This window comes from Delphinus delphis, chromosome 10, assembly GCF_949987515.2.
Source record: "Delphinus delphis chromosome 10, mDelDel1.2, whole genome shotgun sequence".
Classification (NCBI taxonomy): Eukaryota; Metazoa; Chordata; class Mammalia; order Artiodactyla; family Delphinidae; genus Delphinus; species Delphinus delphis.
This window is the reverse complement of record NC_082692.2, coordinates 5,751,461-5,775,816: the sequence shown is the minus strand read 5'-3', so window position 1 is coordinate 5,775,816 and position 24,356 is coordinate 5,751,461. Positions and strand designations below refer to the sequence as shown.

Genomic DNA, 24,356 nt, shown 5'->3' with positions numbered 1-24,356 from the left:
TATAATGAGACTCAAGGTCCCCTGGAAGTCGAATCTTCCGCGGTCTTTGACCTAATGGTTTCTAGCCAGTTTTTGTCATATCCTCAGTGGCTATGTCATTCTTTTTTTTTTTTTTTTTTTTCGGTACGCGGTCCTCTCACTGTTGTGGCCTCTCCTGTTGCGGAGCACAGGCTCCGGACACGCAGGCTCAGCGGCCATAGCTCACGGGCCCAGCCGCTCCGCGGCATATGGGATCTTCCCGGACCGAGGCAGGAACCCATGTCCCCTGCATCGGCAGGCGGACTCTCAACCACTGCGCCACCAGGGAAGCCCTATGTCCTTCTTTTAGAGGTTGTGCCCTGCCCCCTTCCCTCCTGTTTCCATAACACTGGGTTGATTAGGCAGTTTTCTGGCTTCCTGTGGTGGTATCCACTCCACTGCAGTTCATGGGACTGCGTTCAGCTGGCTGATGGCTGGGCTGAAAGACCCAAGAAGGCTTCCCTCACACTTGGCTGCTACGGGGCCTCCGTTCTCACCTATAAAGCCTCTCTCTACAGGGGATGTCTCATCTTCCCGTGCTTCTCCACAGCACGGCCTCTCCCCAGCAGGACAGCCTAGACTTCCTGACAGGAGCAAAAGCAGAAACTGCCAGGTGACTTAAGGCCCACCATGTTCTACCCATCAAAGCAAGTCATAAGGTCAGTTCAGACTCCAGGGGAGGGGAAACAAACTCCGTCTCTTGATGGGCAGCAAGGGAGGAAACATCGCAGCCATCTTAGAGACCCTCCCACGTTCTCTGATCCTTCGCTTCTGTATCTGAAAATGGGTATTTTAATATCTATCCTAACTAGAATAATGAGAAGATGGTATGTTATGTGTGATGACATTTTATAAATTGTAAAGCGCCAAACACGTGCAAGACATTATAGTGGTGGCAAATAAAGGTGAATTGGGAGAAAGAGATTATACAGGGCTTTAAAAGGAGATAGAGGAGGTTATTGAAATAGTATTTATTGAGCATTTGCTGTGCCAAGCACTGTTCTAAGTACTTTACAGGTATTAACTTCTTTAATCATCACTTTATAATATGGATATCTTATTGCTATTCTGTAGAAAAGGAACATCAGGCAAGTGGCACAGTCAGAATTTGAACCCAGTTCTGTCTGATTCCAAAGTCTTAACTACTGCACCTGGAATTTGTAAGGCCGGCAGGTCCGGGGAAGGGCCCAGGGAGCCAGACGGAACCCCAGCCAAAGTGGCTGATGCAACCGACACCGGACATTGCCACACCACTCGGCCCCGGTCTTCCCGCTCCCCGAGGGGCGGAACCAACGGCTCTGAGGCTGATGCAACTGACACCTGACATTGCCACAACACCCGAGAGATTACCGAAAAAGGGCTGCTTCACACAGCAAGACCTCCCGTGTCCACCCCTATACATTTTGTTAGCGCCCGCACCCTGGGCGCGACTTCTCTGGCCCCTTTCTCTCGGACCAGTGAACCTCGCCCTGGAGCGTTCCCAAATAAAGCTTGTTTAAGCTCTCCTCCGTTTTTGGTGCCGTTCCTTACAGAATTCTTATATCATAATCAACTGGCAATTGGGTACGGGGAGGTAGCAGCTACCCCAGAACTACTGAAACAGAATTTGGGGAGGCAGAACCCAGAATCTGCAATTTTAACAGCCATGTTAATGTGAGGGGACTATCAATCTCACTGTACTAGAGGGAGCCTGAAGCCGAATCTGGCTTCTGTACCCCGACACCAAATTAAATCTTGGAGACAGAGTTTTGGGTGAAGTAGAAGAGAACAGCTTTATTGCTTTACCAGGCAAAGGAGGCCACAGCAGACTCCTGCTCTCAGAACTGTGTATCCCAATCTAGAGGGGATAGTGAGAAGTTTTATAGTAATGATTCAAAGAGGGCGTGATCAGCTCGTGGACATTCTTCTGATTGGTTGGTGGGGAAGTAAGTGGGAGTCAGCATCGTCAACCTTCTGGTTCTAACCGGTCTGGGGTCACCGTGCTTATTATGGTTAATTTCTCCCACCTGGTAGGGGTTTCAGTATCTGAAAAGGTATTGTTATGTATCCCTGCCCCAAGGCTGCACTATTATTTTTTTTTTTTTGGCCACACTGCGTGGCTTGCAGGATCTTAGTTCCCAGACCAGGGGAACCTGGGATTGAACCCCAGGCCACTGAAGTGAAAGCACCGAGTCCTATCCACTGGACCATTAAGGAACTTCTGACACTACTGTTTCTTTTCACTGTTCCTCCCTTGTCTCCGCATCCCCGCCCTTCCCTAATTAGCAACTGTTTGAACCTGCTAGTTGGAACTCCGGGAAGGTCATGGAGGCTGAATGAAGCCTATTTTCTGTAATCGAGTAATGAGGGACACAGAATTTTGTGCCCAGGAGCCCCACAGTGTCCTGTTCAGTATCAAGTCTTCCCAGGTTTTTCAGTAGTTCAAAGAAACTAAGCTTAGAGAAGATTTAGTCTGGCAGATGCAGAAGAAAACTTGAATACGAAAAGTGCCTAGAAGTGGGGAGGATAATGAGGGGCTTTAAAAATAATTACGTTTTCTAGAGGTTAATGCCAAAGCGAGGGAAATAAAAGGTTAGAAGCCAGACCCAATAACATGCAATTAACCAAGTTCACATTCTACTTATGAATTCATCTATTTTATGCCTCTTTGTTCTTCCTGTGCTAGAAAACCCCAAGTTCCATCTTCACCGCACCCCACATGACTTACACAACATTTCAGGTCTGAAGACAAAATATACCTCCTCTGGGAAGTCGTTGCTGGCCACCTCCTGCCCCCAGGTGTCCCACACATGTGCTGCACTTAACTCCATCCTATCACATACAAGGCCCTAGACTGTAAATGTTGGTGACTGAGAGACCCTTGAGGGTAAGGACAGTGCAGGAAGAGAGGAGGGAGAAGGGAGAGATTAAGAGATGATTCTTAGGTAGAACCGCTGGGTGAACACAGGAGATGACGGAGTCACTGAAAAGTTGCACCGTCTGTCGTTTGAACAGGCACAAATATTAACGCAAGTTCATGTGCCCGACGAAACGTCCGCGTTTGGAGCAGAGAAAGGTTTATTGCAAGGCCGTGCAAGGAGACAAAGTGGCTCATGTCCTAAAAAGCCTCCTGCACTCTGAAGGGTTTCGGCAAAGCATTTTTAAAGGTCAAGGGCAAGGTGGGGGGAGGGGTCTGCAGAATACGCGATCAGATCGTGCACAATACTCTGACTGGCTGTTGATGAAGGAACAGGGTGGTGTCACAGGGGTTAACTTTATCAGTTCTTAGGCTCCGGGAGGCCTGGGGCTACGTGCTCATAGTCATCAAGTAGTTAACATCTTCCATTTGGTGGGGGTGGGTTCACATCTTCGAAACACCGCAGGAAAATTTCATCAATTGCTATCATCTAGGTACTTCCGAGAGGAGCTAAAGCAGAGGCTATGGGGGAAGGCCTGTGCCAGGAAGGGAATGACAACTTGTTGAGAATACAAGATCAACTCTAAGGAGTTTATCAAACAGTAGCACTAGATACAAATGTCAGCACCAGATTTGTCTCTTCATGGCTACGAATCAAAGCAGCCTAGCAAATTATGGTCCCTTCCATAATTGCATGCATCTATTTTATCTTAGCCCCTATAACAACTGGTTGAGATTTTGTAAATACAAATGCTAGGAACAGACATTTTTGCTCTTTACATGGGCATGAATGAGTCTGAGAGGTGATTTGGGCAAATTACTTAATCTCTAATCCTGTTTCTTCTTTTGTTAGAAAGAAATGACAAAACTGTTTCCCGCAGTTGCCATGATGAGCAAATGTGGCAAAGCACGCACGTCAACAACCTCCATTAAATACTGGTGGCAGGTAATAATATAGATGATGTATTTACCCCACTATTATTCATATTCATCTATGACTAGATCCCCTCTCCGCCAACCTCTCTAAATCACGATAGATTCCAGCAGGTTTAGGGAGGAATAAATTTAGCTCTAACTTTCAAACACCTTCCTATTCCGGCAGCATCTGCCCTAACCCAGCATGGCGGCACCGGCTTCTTCAAACTCACATCCCTGGCCACACCATAGTGGCTTTATAGGAACCGGCCGCTGGGTAGACTCAGCTTCCCCGATGCCCTTTGATGACGCCTAAACCCCGCGCGGGGAAAGCGGACTGTGTAGGTTTGCGCAGGCGCAGCGCGGCCGCGGGTGGGCGGAGCTGGCCGGGATGAGCGGCGGAGGGACGGAGACCCCCGTGGTTTGTGAGGCCGCCTCGGGCGGCGGCGGCGGCGGCGGCGGCGGCGGCGGCGGCGGCGGCAAGAAGAAGGACTCGCTGGGGACCGCGGGCTCGCCAGCCCATCTCATTATCAAGGGTACGGAGTACTAGGGTTCTCGGCTCGGTGGTCCCAGCGCAGTCCCACCTCCCAGGCGGCGTCCTCTGACCCGGGGCCGAGCCCCAGGTCGACCCCCGGCTCCCGGGCGGCCTGGCGTTTGCGGTGGGTGGGTGGGGGAGGGGTCTGCGCATTGACGCCTGTTTCCCCGCGCCAGGTGCTTCCCAGTAACAGCAAATCGCCCTAGCCCCTCCTGCTTCCTCGTAGAAGCCGCAGCCGAGAGCCGTCGGGCTGCCCTCTCCCCTCCCCCAGCCCGGGACCCTGCGTGGAGCTGCCGTGGACGCGGGCTCGCGACCCACGTGTGACGCCCTGAGCTTGGGAGTCGGGAAGAGCCCGCGCACCCAGGCAGGCCGCTTAGGAGGTGTGTGCCTAGGTCGTTCGCTCTGACCCTGTCTGCTCCTGGGTCGTGCAAGGTGGAAACGAGAGAACATGAAGGCATCTTAAAACACCAAAGGCCCCCAACACGTGTACCGATGTCCACTCGTCCCGTCTGCTTTGAGCTGGGAGAAGGTTACAACCTAGCTACAGCCCTTATTCTCACAGAACCTGAATTGGTTTGATTCTCCAAACTCTCAACAACTGTTTCGTGCAGGAAGATCTTTGCCAGTTAAATACCGCACCGCCTCGTCTCCGTCCTCTCTTAACCCCTCGCTTCTGCCGGCAGCCCTACCGTCTTGCAGTGTTGAAGCCCTTGTAGGATTCCGGCGCCCCTCAGCGCTGCCCAGGGAATGGCATCCTCGTGTTCATGCCTATTGCATTTTAACCGTATCTGTCAGGTTTGTGTAGAATTCAGGGTGTCTCAAATCTAGTTAGTAGTGTGGGCGTAGTGCATGGGTGTTAGCCCTTAATTATAATTGTTCACATGTGCAATCTTAGTGAACTATTACTTAAATTTTTTTTAATTACGGTAAAATACATGGAATATAAAGTTTCCCTTAATCATATTTTAGCGTACAATTCAGTGGCATTGGTACGTTTCACGTTGTTGTGAAACCGTCACCACCATCCAGCTCCATAACTATTCCATCTTCCCAGACTGCAGCTGTGTACCCATTGAACACGGACTCCCCAGTCTCCCCTTTCCCCCGCCCCAGCCCCTGGCAGCCACCATTTTGCTTTCTGTTTCTGAATGTGGCTACTTTAGGTACTTCATATAAGTAAAATCGTGCATGTGGCAGAATTTCCTTCCTTTTTAAAGCTGACTATGATTCAAATATTTCATTGTACACACACACACACACACACACACACACACCCCCCACCCCCCCCACCCCCACCCCCACATTTTGGGTATACATTCACCCATGGATGGACACTTGGATTGCTTCCCATTTTTGGCCCTTGTGAGCATGGATGTACAAATATCAAGTTGTTGCTTTCATTTGTTTTGGATATATACCCACAGCTGAATTGCTGGATCAAATGATAAATCTGTTTGTAACTTTGTGAGCAGCCACTCTGCTGTTTTCCGTAGTGGCTGAACCGTTTTACATTCTCACCAACAGTTCACAGGTGTTCCCATTTCTCCACAACCTATTTTCTGTTTTTCTGGTAGTGGGTGTGAGGTAGTATCTTGTAGTTTTGTTTTTGTTTTTTAATATTTATTTATTTATTTTGGCTGCGCCAGGTCTTAGTTGCGGCACATGGGATCTAGTTCCCTGACCAGGGATCGAACCCGGGCCCCCTGCCCTGGGAGCTTGGTGTCTTACCCACTGGACCCCCAGGGAAGTCCCAGTAACTTGTAGTTTTGATTTGCATTTCCCTAAGGTTAATCTTCTTTATGTGCCTACTAGACGTTTGTAAATCTTATTTGGAGGAATGTCTATTCAGGTCCTTTGCCCATTTTTAAATCAGGTAGTGTGTTTTGCTGTTGTTGAATTATAGGAGGTCTTTTTCTATTCTGGATATTAGCCACTTTACAGCCATGATTTGCATATATTTTCTCCCATTCCATGGGTTGCCTTTTCACTCTGTTGATTTTGTCCTTTGATGCACAGAAGTTTGTGATTTTGATGTAGTACTTTTTTTTTAATTGAAGTACGGTTGATTTACAATATATTAGTTTCAGATGTAGTACTTTCTTTAAAAGAAGGTAATTCAAAGGAAGTTTTTCAGGTTAATTCAAAATTGAGTTATAATTGAAAATATGTCTAGAACCTTCTTGGGTTTTTTTGTGGAACGATTTACTATTTTCAGTATGAAAATCTGTTTTTAGTTCATCTTACTTGAAGACTATCGATTGTGAAAATATACGTGTCGAGTTTTATTGCCAGGGTCTAGGGAGAGGGAAATATATAAATAAATGATTTCAATACTTAGGCCCCAGGTCTTTGAGGTTTTCTGGGCTGTGGTTGGCTGTTAGGAGATGGGGAGCTTCCTGGGGCATGGAGTGTCTGACCTGAGTCTTGAAGAATAAAGTGTTAGTAGTTGAGAAAAGCGGGCAAGGATATTTTGGACTTAGTTTGGAAGAGCATGAGCAAAGGTGTGGAGGCCTGAGTCAGCACGGCATGTTTGGGAAACTACACGTGGGAATCAGACCGAAGAAGAATTCTTGCCTTTTAAGGAGATTGGACTTCTTGTTGAATGTTCCATATTGTTATGGAACAACAATAAGTACAAGAGTCATGTGGTTAGATCTGTGTTTTAAATAGAACACTCAGGCAGGTACAGTGGATCCTCATCTTGCAGGGTGCCCATTTGTGAACTTGCCTACTTTATAAAGTGAATTTGTAACTGCAGAATCAGAGAATACAAAGGGCCTACTGTCCTGCAGATAAGCAGAATTGACTGTACATGGAGTGGGTTGAAGAGGGGTGTGACTCACTCTGTTGAAACAGTCCAAGACAAGCAAGGATGGAACAGAAGGGGTGGATTTGAGAAGCAGTGAGGTGACAATGGTGACGATGTGGGTGTTATCAGAAAAACTTACTCTGCAGTAAATTGTTCCTTATGATGGGCAAAGAGATCCACATACTACATTAAAGGTCTGCAAATTCAGGGCCAGAACTTCATTAGATAATGAGAGATCTGCAGTTTACTGTGTTTTTTCTTGTCTCATAGTCTGTTGAAGTGCTTATTTCTGTCTTTTGTGTGAAGAGATTGTCTAACTCCCACGTTAGAGTATGCACTTTGGAGAACAAAGGATTGTATCTTTTGTCTTGTTAACAAACAACAAAAGAGTGCTTTGCCTGTAGCAGGGCTAGGATTGAGTTTATGTGGAAATATGTGGCTTACCTTTACATTATTAAACTGAGAGAATTTGTTTGTAATCCTTGGGATACCTGCAACTCTGAATTATTATAATGTGTTTGTTTTGTTGTTTTAATGTTATTACAAAACCAGCTTAATTTCTGTGGTCGTGTGTGTTTCAGAATCTTTTTTCCCCTCATCTCCACATCTTAAGTTCTGGAGCGCAGTCAGGGTTTCAGAAGTGGTGATTATCCACTTCTGAACAGAATTGAATTCTCCAAAGACTAAGAAAATTCCCATTACATCAGGTCACAGACGCAGATATCCCAAGATCAGTGTAATGGCTTCTCAGTCATATAGAAAAATGTATGTTAACCCTCTGTGGATGATACAAACAATTTGGTCTCTGAGATACTCACTGGAGTAGAGAGGAAATTTCAGGACAATATGGTATGTGGTATGAGAGCAGAATATACCCCGGGATGACTCACCAAAAACAGTTAAAATTCAGAACTTTTTTTCCTTAATTATGACTTATAGTGACTTACAATGAACACTCACCACCCATATTAATAAACACACATGAAGAGCCCCATCGTGCCCTTTGCTCTCATTGCACGGCCCTCCCTCCTCTAAGGTAACCACTGTCTTGAATTTGGTGTTTATCGTTCTCGTGCATTTCTTTATAGCTTTATGGCTTCTGTATATGTCCCAACAGGAAGTGATTTTGCATATTTTGAAAGTTTATATAAATGGCTTTATCCTTCTGAAAGTTGCTTTTTTGCTTAACATTTTATTTATGGGATTTATCCTTGTTAATAAATGTAACCCCACTGTATTCATTTTCACTCACTGATTTGTAATATCCATCCTATGAGTATGTTAGGTCGTGCCCCCTTTTTTTTTTTGACATTATATTCATGCTGTAGTAAACATTATGCATTTCTCTTTCCTTTGTTTAAGAGTTTTTCTAGGGCACATACTTGGGCATGAAATTGCTAGGTATACGTCTTCGACTTTATCAGATATCGCCAAATTGCTCTCAAAAGTACTTTCCCAATTTACTGACTGGATAATCCATAGTCTGAACTGGATTTTAACCTTCATACGTTTATGGGGACAGGAAGAGTAAAACAAGCTAGAGATTGTGCCACTTAGCGTGGATTGACCGTGAGTTTCATTTTGTCTTTACAGATCTCGGAGAAATTCATTCAAGGCTGTTAGATCACAGACCAGTTATCCAAGGTGAAACCCGTTATTTTGTGAAAGAATTTGAAGTGAGTATTTGAAACCTATTTTGTAAAAAGACTGCCCTAATTGTTAGTGTGTTAATATACGGAAGGGAAATTCCCTAGTTTTAAAATCTATGATTTCTGTTCATGTGTTCATAAAATGTACAAAGCATTCAGAGGCATTGACATGAATGGAGGGAGCACGAGAGTAGGCAGCAGGTGCCTTGGGCTCCAGTTCTGGTGCCTGCTCTGGGGTGTTTACTGTCTGTTGAACTCAGGTTTTCAGGTATAAAATGAGATATAATGAAAAAAATGATTTTACAGATGAATGGGTCAGTTTTGCAGACCCATTTTCTATATTTTTTTTTTCTTATCTGGGGCAGCAGCATCTACTGAAAGCACTCAAGTTAAAACGTGAGAATCGCCCTTGGCTATTCCCTCCCCTTTAGGTTACATTCAATGATCAAGCCTTCCAAATGCTACCTAACAAATCTCTGTCCATTCTGATTGGTATGCCTGCTTTATCAACCCAGTCAAATCCAGTCTTCACCCTGCTGCCACAGCGCTCTGACATTAACTTTTTCAAAACCTTTGATATCATTTTCTGTCTACAGGACAAAGCCCGGCATCTTTCTATGACCCGGCTCCTATCTTTCTAGCTTTACCGTCTCCCACCCCACCTCGTGTGCTATGTCCCAACAGTCCTGATGCACTAGCCTGCCATTCTGTTTTGTTTGACTGTGATTTTGCACATGTATAATTGGTTCACTGTGCGTTGAATAGTAACATCCCAAGCTCCTGTTGGGTAGATGGTAAATGACGTTACACAAGCAGTTTTGTATTTTGTGGAAGTTGGGGTTTTCTTTTTCTTTCTTTTTTGGCCTCGCGGCTTGCAGGATCTTAGTTCCCCGACCCGTGATTGAACCCCCTGGCAGTGAGAGCACCAAGTCCTAACCATTGGACCGTCAGAGAATTCCTGGGGTTTTATTTTCAAATGAGACTCCAACCAAGCAGGAAGTCTAAACCTGCTAAAAGGAGAGAACCTTTCCATAAACACTTTAAAAGTACAGAAAGCCTGTGGTACAGAGCACTCAAAAGAGAAACAGAGCTGCAGCATTAGACACCATTTCTGGGTTCAAGAGACTTAAGATCTGCGTAATATCTGCTTCATGGAGTTATTGTGACGATTAAAGGTGTGTGTATCTTAGAATATTTTCTGGTACCTAGGAATAACTGTTAGTTATCTTTGTCATCATTACTATTGCTGTTGTAGAGTAAGAATAATTATCCCCCAGACAGAAAATTAACCATAGACTATTCCCTTATCATGCTATGTAAAGATTATTAACAATTGAATAGTGAGAATAAAGTAGTGGGAATAAAGTCTGGGCACAGCACGCTGGGTACTCTGCTCACGGTCTGACACGGTTAAAATCAAGGAGCTGTCCAGGCGCCATTCTTATTTGGTGTTCAGGGTCCTCTTTCTGACTTGCAGGATTTTGGCAGGACTCAGTTCCTTGCCCAGGTAGACGAAGTTCCCATTTCCTTGCTTGCTGTCGGCCGGGGCCGCTCTCAGCTCCTAGAGGCCACCCATATTCCCTGCCACACGGCCCCTTCCTTCTTCAAAGACATAAGTGAAGTCTGCCTTTCATGCTTTAAACCTCTCTTACCGAGAAGAGTCCCATCCCTGTTAAGGACTCACCTGATGGAGTCAGGCCCTCTAGGGATAATCTCCTTTTCTTAAAGTCAGCTGATTTGGGGCTTTAAGTAAACCTGCAGAATATCTATACAGCAGCACCTCGGTTAGGGTTTGACTGAATAACTGAGAGGTGTGTATATCCTAGGGGTGGTGCTCTCAGGGACCATCTTGAATTCTGCCTTCCATGAGCTCTTATTACTACCTATATTTTCCTTTTTGCTTAGTTATTGCCTGTTGTCCTTCCTAGAATATAGACACTTACCTTTCTTATGCTCTGTTGTGTTCAAAGTGCCTGAAAGAATGTCTTGTGCATTGTAGGGTAGGTACTTAATATGATTCAAAAGCACAATTAACAGAGCTTGGCCTAAGACCTGGCTTTTCCAACATCCTTTCATAAGTCATCTTTTTTTTTGGCCAATCTGGTTAATTTGAAATGCTAAATAACTTTTATTTTTAAAAAGTTTGTAAATGTATCTCTAAAGGCCTACTTTATATTAAAAGAAGCATAGAATTTTGGAATTAAGATGGCTTCTCTAATCTAACCCCACCCCCCCCACCCCCCCTTCACTGAGCCCAGAGATGGAAAGAAATGTGTGGAAGGTCACACAGCTGATTAGTGGCTGAGTGCTCATTAGATAATGTAGGTGGTTCCTGTGAAAGGGCTGTACAAGCAAGACTGAGTCTTGAATGGATGATGAAAGAAGTGTTATTTCATTTATGCTGCGGAATATGTTATATTGAAGAGCTCACTCCCTTTTGAAGCCAACACCTCTGTTAACTGGGGCCGAGAGAAGACGGGCATGTGCTTGAGAGGAGAGCAGTTACCTGGGTTCCGCGTTGTTCAGCCCCCAGGGTCTCTTTGGAGACAGGGCTGTGCTGAAGCATAAAAGAACATGGGCCTTGGAGCTGGACCTGTGACGTATCTGGGCTCAAATCCTGGTATCCCTCTTCCTAGCTGTGATTATTTGCTTTATTAAGGCCTAGTTTCCTCTTTCTTAAAACGGGAACAATAATACATACTGCAGAGTTTTTGTGAGGATTAAGTAATGTATCATTGTTTAAATTCCGTGGTATGTCGATGTTAGGCAGGTGTTGGTAACTGTTATTATTAAGAGAAAGATGGGAGCAAGTAAAATCATATTAAAATTGTATTCAGAATTTGCAATACTTTGAGTTTTGGTTCCGTTTTTGATATCTTTAGGGAAAACAGCGATTTGTTAAGCAAGTGGTATAGACCTCTCAGGAAAATGTTTACTAAAGAATAAAATTTTCACACTGGGTATGACAGATGTAAGCTTATTATAGAAAGTGAAACAAAATGTCTTCAGCACTTATTTTGTGTGAGACCTCATGTCAGGAACCAGTGCTGTATCCCTGAGTAAGACAGACGGGCCCAGCCTTTATGCAGCAGGGTAGGCTCATGTAGTCACTGAAGAATGGTCTCTGAAGGGCTCAAAAATATTTCATCAGCTGTGTTTGCGCTCTCTCCAGCTAATTGGTCACATGACTCCTCTTCTAGAAAAGTACTTGATGCCGTCCTTTCACGCAGTCACCTCCCCAGTCCGTCTTTTTTAGTGTCTCCTGGAAGCTTTCCTGTATGTCAGGCTCGGGTACCTTTTCTGTCTGTTACACACTAACCTTTCCCCTCAAATTATGAGAGAAAAGCTGAAAGCATTTTAGAGATTTAGATTTGAATAGATATGTGCATTACTTACCATTCTTTTCTATCTTGGCCCAAATAAAAACATCCTCTATTTACTAAAAGTGGTCTTTCCCCAGCGTCACACGGCTGGACCGGAGGAACGGGGAGGCAGAGCTGTCAGGGCTTCCTACAAGTTTTGTCTTTTTTTTAAAAATTGAAGTACAGTTGATTTACAATGTTTCAGGTGTACAGCAGAGTGATTCAGTTATATATATACACGCATACTCATACATATATATGTATATTCTTTTTTAGATTCTTTTCCATTACAGGTTATTACATGATATTGTATATGGTTCCATGTGCCACACAGTAGGTCCTTAAGTTTTGTCTTCTCTAGGTCACTTAAATGTGGTTCACTTGAAGAAAAACTGGCTAGCATTTAAAAGGAAACTCGTTTATAGTTTATATATTTTTAAAAGTTAACACACACGGCAACGATAATCCTTTTCTTTATAAAATTTCCTTTCTAAAAGAAGGCAATAAGTGCCACACGGTGGCAGCATTACTTAAATTATCGACCTTCTATTATAATATTTTAAGCTCTCTTTTTGTGATTGTTAGTATTTCAGGACAGTTGACTCTCCTGCTCCCAACTGCACACAGCTCTTTTATTCCCCCCGATTCCAGTAAATACTATGAACAGAGATCCCGGCAGGGCCCCTCCAGTGAGCCTGTCTGGTTGTGTCAGCGAGTAAAGGCATGATCTTCTGCACTGTTATCTTTCCAGCTGCAGAGACGCTGGGGCCTCTCTCGTGTGGGACAGAGGGGAGGCCGTGCAGGTCAGCGTTTATGAAATGCTTAGGGGCTGTGCAGTCCTGCACGAACTCATCTTCAGCAAACTTCAGTCTCTGACTGCTTTATTGACTGGTTCCTGAATACCTTGGTGTATCATAAGGAAGGTGTTTGGTCACTAGTGACAGACACCTGAGGAGAGTGGCTTTCCTAAGTGCTTACTTTCCTCTCATGGCAGCCAGAGCCTGGGGCAGGTGTGGCAGCCCTAGGACGTCAGCTCTTCCTCCAGCTTTTCCTTCTTCCTCACTGCCGTGGTGCCCTCACCCCAGGCTCACGCTCACAGGGTAGCTGTGGGAGCCCAGCCATGGCACGTGCACTTCATGCAGCAGAAAGGACGGCAGGGGGGCGACGGCTAGCTGTGTCTGTTAGGCCAGGTTTACCACCACGTGGTATTTGGGTGCGGAGAGGAGGGGGATGGATCCAGAGCTGTCTGTCACACCGGATACGCAAAAATAGATACGAAACAGTCTCTACCTTCAGGAATTTACAGTCTGCGGAGAACAAATTGTAATGGTGAAATTATTATGACAAAATAAGCACAAAGTGATTGAAATCTCAGAAGCGGAGCTAACTCCCAGCTGAGCTGGGAGGGAAATCTTCAGAAGCGGGGCTGATACTTGAACTGAGAAAGAAAAATAGGTGTTAGAGAAATAGGGAAAAAAATGGAGGAAATGTTGATTAAAATTGAGGCAAAAAAATTTGTTAAAATAAGTACAGTAGTTATAGGAGGTGTGAGGGTTCTTACTGCTGCGTCTGAATGTGAGTTGTACTGATAAAAAGATAAAGTCCCGGGCTTCCCTGGTGGCGCAGTGGTTGAGAGTCCACCTGCCGATGCAGGGGACACGGGTTCGTGCTCCGGTCCGGGAGGATCCCACATGCCGCGGAGCGGCTGGGCCCGTGAGCCATGGCCGCTGAGCCTGCGCGTCCGGAGCCTATGCTCCGCAACGGGAGAGGCCGCAACAGTGAGAGGCCCGCATACCGGAAGGAAAAAAAAAGATAAAGTCTCTTAAAAGGCAGGACAGACAAGAATTTCATTTGACATCTGATCTCATTTTTGTTAGGTTGTAAGAGTAGCTGTCAGAGTATTAAATATCAGGAAGAAGTCGATCCCACATGGCATGTAATAGGTTCACGTATGTATGATAACGGTTTTAAAACTTGTGAGAAAAGAAACTTGTGGGACTGACCATTTTGTGATGGAAAGAAAATTTTAAATATTACATCGGCCTCTCATTTCCTCTCTGATACTGTCGTTACATCTTTAATGTAAATATTACAGTGACTGTACTAACATTATGAACAATTGCTAACATTTTGAAGCATTTAGTGCCAGGCACTGTCTTGAAGCACATTACCTGAGCACTTGTTATTAATTTCAACTTGAGAAAAATTAACTGTATATGTAACTTTATGGGGTGTTATACATCAGAAACCAAGCTTCATTGGTGCTGTGCTTTGCTCTGAGAATTTTCACCCCAGAAATAATATTCATATAACAAATAAACAGATGTTGGTTTATAGTCTTCCTTTTTTTTTTTTTTTTTTTTTTTTTTTTGCGGTACGCGGGCCTCTCACTGCTGTGGCCTCTCCCGTTGCGGAGCACAGGCTCCGGACACGCAAGCTCAGTGGCCTTGGCTCACGGGCCCAGCCGCTCCGCGGCATGTGGGATCTTCCCGGACCCAGGCATGAATCCGTGTCCCCTGCATTGGCAGGCGGACTCTCAACCACTGCTCCACCAGGGAAGCCCTATAGTCTTCCTTTTGTAGTAGGTGTCAACCGTATACCTTAGCCAAAAATATCAGCATAAAAACAAGCACATACCAGATGGGCCTATTTGTTGTTTAAATTAATTATTGTCATTAATGGGCTGTTAGAGAGGTGACAGTACAAATTCACTTACTATAACGTGTAATTTAAGGCTAAACAATGGCTATAAGGGAGAGAGCCAACCAGGTCACATGCGGTGGCTCTGTCTTCTGCCCGTGTAGATACAGCCTATCAGAAAACGGAAGGAGAGGGGAGGGCATATGAAAAGGAGACTGTCCTCAGTTGTTGCCTTATCAGTATTAACTGGGAGGGAAAGGATGCTATTGCAGATTAGATTTTGAGGGAGAAGGAAAGGCTAGAGACAGAAGAGGTGACCACCTAATACTAATCTTGCTTAGAGTAGGGAACCAACAGACAGTAGCCAGAGTGGAGACCGGGTTATTGTAAGAAGTATTAGTGTAAACATAACCATGAGAACAAAAACGCCAACTTTTTAAAATACTGAAAGAGATACCCAAAAGAGAGAACAAATAGACCGCGTGACCACATAGAGAAAGATTATATACGTTGTGGGTGTGTGTGTGTTAATCAGCGTGACTCAAAGTGAAATAAGAAAAGTCTGTATATCATGTTTCTGTTTAAGAAGGAGTTGAAATATATTTATACATAATGTGTATATACACACACATATATGTTTATATACGCATCTGTGTATACATACACATACCTATGTATACATGTGGATGTATATCCTTATAGTTAAGACAATGGCAGGATAAAAATAATTAAAGAGTGTTAGAGGGAATAGGATACAAAAGGTAGTGATAGAAGCTAGACTTTCTTGAATATATATATTTTTAGATGTAGTTTGGGAGCCATGTAAATATTTTACATAATTTAAAAGAGAATTAAATTTTAAGGAGCAATCCCTAAAAATCAAGTAACATGTAAAAAAAGCAAACCTATTTTCCTAGAAGGTGGCATTGCCACGCAGAGAAATTCTTCCAGGTAACTTTAAAACGCAGTAATTTGACTGTGTACATTTCTAGTGGAATACCCTTCAGAACAGAAAGTTAAAAAAAAAAAAACCTGAAATTATTTTCAGTAATTTTGTTAATTCTGGCACTGGTATTGTTATTTCATTGACTTGGTGATAAAGCAAATGAGTAACTCTGTTGGTATTTTGAGAATTGAAAAAGAAACATAAAGACAGGAGGGTAATTAAAAATCCTGTAGTCCCGAATTTAAGGGTTTTCTTTTTAAAAATAAATTCATTTATTTATTTATTTTTGGCTGTGTTGGGTCTTTGTTGTGGTGCGCGGCTTCCTCTTGTTGTGGTGAGAAGGGGCTTCTCTTCGTTGCGGTGCGCGGGCTCTAGGCGCGCAGTCTCAGTAGTTGTGGCTCGCGGGCTCTAGAGCGCAGGCTCAGTAGTTGTGGCGCACGGCCTTAGTTGCTCCGTGGCATGTGGGATCTTCCCAGACCAGGGCTCGAACCCGTGTCCCCTGCATTGGCAGGCGGATTCTTAACCACTGAGCCACGAAGGAAGTCCCCTGAATTTAAGTTTGATTATGAATGTGAACTTTAGATGTTTCTTTTCTTTTCACAAAAATACCTATTTCCTAGCCTTGTCCACTCAAAGGGCTAGAAATGATGACTGACCCTTAGTGCTCAGTCTCTAAATACCAGTGGTGTTTAGAGACCTGCTGATTCCAAGTCTGGGTCAGGAAATGGACAAGAAGAGCCTGGAGCATCAGGTCGAACTAGAAAGCAAAGAAGCTACTAAGGAGCACTGGGGTTTGGACTGAAGCATTCCAGAGCCAAGGTAAATAGGCTCTCCCTGGAAATAGGATGATTTCAGCATCAGGGAGGACAAATACTGCAATGGGTTAAAAACTTCAGATATTCCTATGAGTCATAGGAATGCGTGGAAACATACAAAAAAGAAACCTTTAGCAGCTTTAGGAAACCAAACCATTATTTTTGAAACTGGTGAATAAAGAGAAATAATCAAATGTTTTATTCTGCCTTTCATATGAGCATATCTCAGAGTAACCAAATAGTTGTCGAGGGGAAATTTCTCTTTATGGAAGTATTCCTGCTGATAAATGAATACGGAATGTTACCAGCATCCTGTTGAAAGTGCACAGCCCACCTCTGAAATATTCCTTTTTTTTTTAAATTTTATTTTACTTTTCTTATACAGCAGGTTCTTATTAGCTATCTATTTTATACATATTAGTGTACATACGTCAATCCCAATCTCCCAATTCATCACACCACCGCACACACACACCCTCCCCACTTTCCCCCCTTGATGTCCATACGTTTGTTCTCTACATCTGTGTCTCAGTTTCTCCCTTGCAAACTGGTCCATTTGTACCATTTTTCTAGATTCCACATATAAGCGTTAATAAACGATATTTGTTTTTTCTCTTTCTGACTTACTTCACTCTGTATGACAGACTATAGGTCCATCCAGGTCTCTACAAATGACTCAGTTTCGTTCCTTTTTATGGCTGAGTAATATTCCACTGTATATATGTACCACATCTTCTTTATCCATTCGTCTGTCGATGGGCATTTAGGTTGCGTCCATGACCTGGCTATTGTAAATAGTGCTGCAGTGAACATTGGGGTGCATGTGTCTTTTTGAATTATGGTTTTCTCAGGGTATATGCCCAGTAGTGGGATTGCTGGGTTGTATGGTAGTTCTATTTTTAGTTTTTTAAGGAGCCTCCATACTCCATAGTGGCTGTATCAATTTATGTTCCCACGAACAGTGCAAGAGGGTTCCCTTTTCTCCACACCCTCTCCAGCGTTTGCTGTTTGTAGATTTTCTGATGATGCCCATTCTAACTGGTGTGAGGTGACACCTCATTGTAATTTTGATTTGCATTTCTCTAATAACTAGTGATGTTGAGCAGCTTTTCATGTGCTTCTGGGCCATCTGTATGTCTTCTTTGGAGAAATGTCTGTTTAGGTCTTCTGCCCATTTTTGCATTGGGTTGTTTGTTTTTTTAGTATACAGCTGCATGAGCCGGTTTTATATTTTGGAGAGTAATCCTTTGTCTGTTGATTCGTTTGCAAATATTTTCTCCCATTCTGAGGGTTGTCTTTTCGTCTTGTTTATAGTTTCCTTTGCTGTGCAAAAGCTTTGAAGTTTCTTTAGGTCCCATTTGTTTATTTTTGTTTTTATTTCCATTATTCTAGGAAGTGGGTCAAAAAATATCTTGCTGTGATTTGTGTCAAAGAGTGTTCTTCATATGTTTTCCTCTAAGAGTTTTATAGTGTCCAGTCTTACATTTAGGTCCCTAATCCGTTGTGAGTTTATTTTTGTGTATGGTGTTAGGGAGTGTTTCAATTTCATTCTTTTACATGTAGCTGTCCAGTTTTCCCAGCACCACTTATTGAAGAGACTGTCTTTTCTCCAGTGTATATCCTTGCCTCCTTTGTCATAGATTAGTTGACCATAGGTGCATGGGTTTATCTCCGCGCTTTGTATCTTGTTCCATTGATCTATGTTTCTGTTTTTGTGCCACTACCATACTGTCTTGATTACTGTAGCTTTGTAGTATAGTCTGAAGTCAGGTAGTCTGATTCCTCCAGCTCTGTTTTTTTCCCTCAAGACTCCTTTGGCTATTTGGAGTCTTTTGTGTCTCCATACAAATTTTAAGATTTTTTTGTTCTAGTTCTGTAAAAAATGCCATTAGTAATTTGATAGGGGTTGCATTGAATCTGTAGATTGCTTTGGGTAGTATAGTCATTTTCACAATATTGATTCTTCCAATCCAAGAACATGGTATATCTCTCCATCTGTTGGTATCATCTTTAATTTCTTTCATCAGTGTTTTATAGTTTTCTGCATACAGGTCTTTTGTCTCCTTAGGTAGGTTTATTCCTAGGTATTTTATTCTTTTTGTTGCAGTGGTAAATGGGAGTGTTTCCTTAATTTCTCTCTCAGATTTTTCATCATTAGTGTATAGGAATGCAAGAGATTTCTGTGCATTAATTTTGTATCCTGCAACTTTACCAAATTCATTGATTAGCTCTAGTATTTTTCTGGTAGCATCTTTAGGATTCTCTATGTATAGTATCATGTCATCTGCAAACAGTGACAGTTTTACTTTTCTTCTTTTCCAATTTGTATTTCTTTTATTTCTTTTTCTTCTCTGATTGCCGTGGGTAGGACTTCCAAAACTATGTTGAATAGTAATGGTGAGAGTGGACATCTTGTCTTGTTCATGATCTTAGAGGAAATGCTTTTAGTTTTTCTCCATTTGCTGTGGGTTTGTTGTATATGGCCTTTATTATGTTGATGTAGGTTCCCTCTGTGCCCACTTTCTGGAGAGTTTTTATCATAAATAGGTGTTGAATTTTGTCAAAAGCTTTTTCTGCATCTATTGAGATGATCATATGGTTTTTATTCTTCAGTTTGTTAATATGGTGTATCAAATTGATTTGCACATGTTGAAGAATCCTTGCATCCCTGGGATACATCCCTCTTGATCATGGTGTATGATCCTTTTAATGTGTTGTTGGATTCTGTTTGCTAGTATTTTGTTGAGGATTTTTGCATCTGTAGTCATAAGTGATATTGGTCTTCAATTTTCTTTTTTTTTGTAATGTCTGGTTTGGGTATCAGGGTGATGGTGGCCTCATAGAACGAGTTTGGGAGTGTTCCTTCCTCTGCAATTTTTTGGAAGAGTTTGAGAAGGATGGGTGTTATTAGCTCTTCTCTAAATGTTTGATAGAATTCACCTGTGAAGCCATCTGGTCCTGGACTTTTGTTTGTTGGAAGATTTTTAATCACAGTTTCAATTTCATTACTTGTGATTGGTCTCTTCATATTTTCAATTTCTTCCTGGTTCAGTCTTGGAAGGTTATACCTTTCTAAGAATTTGTCCATTTTTTCCAGGTTGTCCATTTTATTGGCATAGAGTTGCTTGTAGTAGTCTCTTATGATGCTTTGTATTTCTGCGGTGTCTGTTGTAACTTTTCTTTTTTCATTTCTAATTTTATTGATTTGAGTCCTCTCCCTCTTTTTCTTGATGAGTCTGGGTAATGGCTTATCAATTTTGTTTGTCTTCTCAAAGAACCAGCTTTTAGTTTTCTTGATCTTTGCTACTGTTTTCTTTGTTTCTATTTCATTTATTTCTGCTCTGATCTTTATGATTTCTTTCCTTCTGCTGCGTTTGGGTTTTGTTTATTCTTCTTTCTCTAGTTCCTTTAGGTGTCAGGTTAGATTGTTTATTTGAGATTTTTCTTGTTTCTTGAGGTAGGCTTGTATAGCTATAAACTTCCCTCTTAGAACTGCTTTTGCTGCATCCCATAGGTTTTGGATCATTGTGTTTTCATTGTCATTTGTCTCTAGGTATTTTTTTATTTCCTCTTTGATTTCTTCAGTCATCTCTTGATTTTTTAGTAACGTATTGCTTAGCCTCCATGTGTTTGTGTTTTTTACGTTTTTTCCCCTGTAATTCATTTCTAGTCTCATAGCATTGTGGTCAGAAAAGATGCTTGATATGATATCAGTTCTCCTAAATTTACTGAGGTTTGATTTGTGACCCAAGATGTGATCTATCCTGGGGAATGTTCTGTGTGTACTTGAGAAGAAAGTGTAATGCGTTGTTTTTGGATGGAATGTCCTATAAATATCAATTAAATCTATCTGGTCTAGTGTGTCATTTAAAGCTTGGTTTCCTTATTAATTTTCTGTCTGGATGACCTGTCCATTGGTGTAAGTGAGGTGTTAAAGTCCCTCTATTATTGTGTTACTGTCGATATCCTCTTTTATAGGTGTTAGCATTTACCTTATGTATTGAGGTGCTCCTCCTATGTTGGGTGCATATATATTTATAATTGTCCTATCTTCTTCTTGGATTGATCGCTTGATCATTATATAGTGTCCTTCCTTGTCTCTTGTAACATTCTTTATTTTAAAGTCTATTTTATCTGATACGAGTATTGCTACTACAGCTTTCTTTTGATTTCCATTTGCATGGAATATCTTTTCCATCCCCTCACTTTCAGTCTGTATGTGTCCCTAGGTCTGAAGTGGGTCTATTGTAGACAGTATATATGTGGGTCTTGTTTTTCTATCCATTCAGCAAGCCTGTGTCTTTTGGTTGGAGCACTTAATCCATTCATATTTAAGGTAATTATCGATATGTATGTTCCTATTACTATTTTCTTATTTGTTTTGGGTTTGTTTTTTGTAGGTCATTTTCTTCTCTTGTGTCTCTAGAGAAGTTCCTTTAGCAGTTGTTGTAGAGCTGGTTACGTGGTGCTGAATTCTCTTAGCTTTTGCTTGTCTGTAGAGCTTTTGATTTCTCCGTTGAATCTGAATTAGATCCTTGCCAGGTAGAGTAATCTTGGTTGTAGGTTCTTCCCTTTCATCACTTTAAATATATTGTGCCACCCCCTTCTGGCTTGTAGAGTTTCTGCTGAGAAATCAGCTGTTAACAATATGGGAGTTTCCTTATATGTTATTTGTTGTTTTTCCCTTGTTGCTTTTAATAATTTTTCTTTGTCTTTAATTTTTGTCTATTTGATTACTGTGTGTCTTGGCGTGTTTCCCCTTGGGTTTATATTGCCTGGGACTCTGAGTTTCCTGGACTTGGGTGGCTATTTCCTTTCTCATGTTAGGGAAGGTTTCGACTGTTATCTCTTCATATATTTTCTCGGGTCCTTTCGCTCTCTCCTCTCCTTCTGGGACCCATATAATGCCAATGTTGGTGCATTTAATATTGTCCCAGAGGTCTCTTAGGCTGTCTTCATTTCTTTTCATTCTCTTTATTTTGTTCCACATCCGTGAATTCCAGCATTCTGTCTTCCAGGTCACTTATCCTTTCTTCTGCCTCAGTTATTCTGCTCTTGATTCCATCTAATGTGTTTTTCATTTCAGTTACTGTATTGTTCATCTCTGTTTTTTAATTCTTCTAGTTGTTTGTTCTTTAATTCTTCTAGGTCTTTGTTAAACATTTCTTGCGTCTTCTCGATCTTTGCCTCCATTCTATTTCCGAGGTCCTGGATCATCTTCACTGTCATTATTCTGAATTCTTTTTCTGGAAGGTTGCCTATCTCCACTTCATTTAGTTGTTTTTCTGGGGTTTATCTTGTTCCTTCATGTGGTACAAAGTCCTCTGCCTTTTCATTTTGTCTATCTTTCTATGAATGTGGTTTTTGTTCCACAAGATGCAGAATTGTAGTTCTCCTTGCTTCTGCTGTCTGCCCTCTGGTGGATGAGGCTATCTAAGAGGTTTGTGCAAGCTTCCTCATGGGAGGGAGTGGTGGTGGGTAGAGCTGGGTGTTGCTCTGGTGGGCAGAGCTCAGTAAAACTTTAATCCACTTGTCTGCTGATGGGTGGGGCTGGGTTCCCTCTCTGTTGGTTGTTTGGCCTGAGGCGACCCAGCACTGGAGCCTACCCAGGGTCTTTGGTGGTGCTAATGGCAGATTCTGGGAGGAGTCACGCCAAGGGGATTACTTCCAAGAACTTCTGCTGCCAGTTTGCTTGTCCCCACAGTGAGCCACAGCCACCCCCTCTGCAGGAGACCTTCCAACACTAGCAGGTAGGTTTGGTTCAGTTTCCTATGGGGTCACTACTTCTGGATCCTGATGCGTACACTACTTTGTGTGTGCCCTCCAAGAGTGGAGTCTCTGTTTCCCCCAGTCCTGTCGAACTACTGCAATCAAATCCCACTAGCCTTCAAAGTCTGATTCTCTGGGAATTTCTCCTTCTGTTGCCGGACTCCCAGGTTGGGAAGCCTGACGTGGGACTCAGAACCTTCACTCCTTTGGGTGGACTTCTGTGTTATAAGTGTTCTCCAGTTTGTTAGTCACCCACTGAGTGGTCATGGGATTTGATTTTATTGTGATTGCGCCCCTCCTACCATCTCATTGCGGCTTCTCCTTTGTCTTTGGATGTGGGGTATCTTTTTTGGTGAGTTCCAGTGTCTTCCTGTTGATGACTGTTCAGCTGTTAGTTGTGATTCCGGTGCTCTCGCAGGAGGGAGCGAGCACACGTCCTTCTGCTCTGCCATCTTGAACCAATCTCTACCTCTGAAATATGCTTGCAAACAATTTAACAAAACAAACCGTGAATCTGATCAACACTCTAGTTCTAACTACTAATTTACAGGAGAGAGAAGAGACAAAAGGATATCTTAAATCACACCATTAGGATTCATTCAGTTAAAAAACAGATTGTGGGAAACTGTGCAGAACAGATGACTCGCTTTTTTTCAATAAGTTGCAAGGTGGACAAAAAATGGAAGGGAAATCTATAGATTAAAAAGAATTTAGGAAACATATTAACCAGTTGCAGTGTATGAATCTTATTTAGATTTTGGTCTAAACGAACTGGGGTATAGAAGGAAACATTGGGATATTTGAGGTAATGTGAGTACTTCGTTGATATTTAGTATTGAAGAATTATTGTTGAGAGAGAGTGAGTGGGCGGGTTGGGGCAAGGGGAGGAGGATATGGGGGAGGGGAAGGGCGCTGTGATTTCATTTATTTTTTATTTTTAAAGAGGAATCCTTGTTTTTTAAAGGTAGATGTTGAAATATTGCTTTAAAAGAATCTAGGATTGTGGGTAGGGGGCTGTACGGAGTGTTACAGGGGGAACAAAGTCAGCCACGAGTTGAAGCTTGGTGATGAGTACATGAGGATTCATTCTTTCATTCTCTCTCAACTTTTGTATAAGTTTAAAATTTTTTATTATGGAAAAATTCGAGTAAAAATCTGACCACAGCTGCTCATAAGAATGGTTCAAAACAAAACCCCCAGTAACTAACATTATTTCCTTACAATCAAGTTTACCACCCTTTCTGAAGTAAACTTTTCGTCTTGTATTATTTTAAGATTTACAGTAAAGTTACTAAGGTAGTACAGAGGTCTCCTATACGTCTCACCCCCCCCTTGTTTTGTTTTGTTTGTTTGTTTGTTTGTTTAGGTTGCATTGGGTCTTTGTTGCTGCGTGTGGGCTTTCTCTAGTTGCGGTGAGCGGGGGCTACTCTTCATTGTGGTGTGAGGGCTTTTCATTGCAGTGGCTTCTCTTGCTGTTGAGTACGGGCTCTAGGTGCACGGGTTTCAGTAGTTGTGGCTCGCGGTCTCTAGAGCGCAGGCTCAGTAGTTGTGGCGCATGGGCTTAGTTGCTCCACGGCATGTGGGATCTTCCTGGACCAGGGCTCGAACGTGTCCCCTGCATTGGCAGGTGGATTCTTAACCACTGCGCCACCAGGGAAGTCCCCTCCCGTTGTTAATGTTTTACATTAATTACTATACTACATTGGTAAAAACTGAGAAAGTGACATTGATACATTACTGCTAATGAAGCACCAGACTTTATTTGGATTTCACCGGTTTCTCCATTGCAGTCCTATTCCTGCTCCGGGATGTAATCCAGGGCACCACACTGCATTTAATTGTCATGTCTGTCTAGTCCTCTTGGTCTGTGACAGTTTCTCAGTCTTTCCTTGTTTTTCTTGATCTTGACAGTCTTGAGTCCTGGGCAGTATCCTGTAGAATGTCCCCCAATCTGGGTTTGTCTGCTGTTCTTCCTAAGATTATACTGGGTTTCTGGGCTTTG

At 42.6% G+C, this 24,356-nt stretch overlaps 3 protein-coding genes across 3 annotated transcripts in view; 2 read left to right on the top strand and 1 right to left on the bottom strand.

The window, feature by feature from the left end:
* The window catches only part of EEF1E1 (eukaryotic translation elongation factor 1 epsilon 1), a 28,892-nt gene extending 27,405 nt beyond the window's left edge, over positions 1-1,487 (top strand). Inside the window, exon 5 of the transcript XR_009521002.1 lies at positions 1,093-1,487. The gene's annotated coding sequence lies outside the window, so the exon portion shown is untranslated. The remainder of the gene's footprint in view (positions 1-1,092) is intronic.
* SNRNP48 (small nuclear ribonucleoprotein U11/U12 subunit 48) overlaps positions 1-24,356 on the bottom strand; it is a 578,580-nt gene that overhangs the window by 135,334 nt on the left and 418,890 nt on the right. The gene's annotated exons all lie outside the window — the stretch shown is intronic.
* The window catches only part of BLOC1S5 (biogenesis of lysosomal organelles complex 1 subunit 5), a 40,307-nt gene continuing 20,171 nt past the window's right edge, over positions 4,221-24,356 (top strand). Inside the window, exons 1-2 of the mRNA XM_060023669.1 lie at positions 4,221-4,365; positions 8,767-8,849. Coding sequence (XP_059879652.1) covers positions 4,221-4,365; positions 8,767-8,849 — 228 coding nt within the window. The remainder of the gene's footprint in view (positions 4,366-8,766; positions 8,850-24,356) is intronic.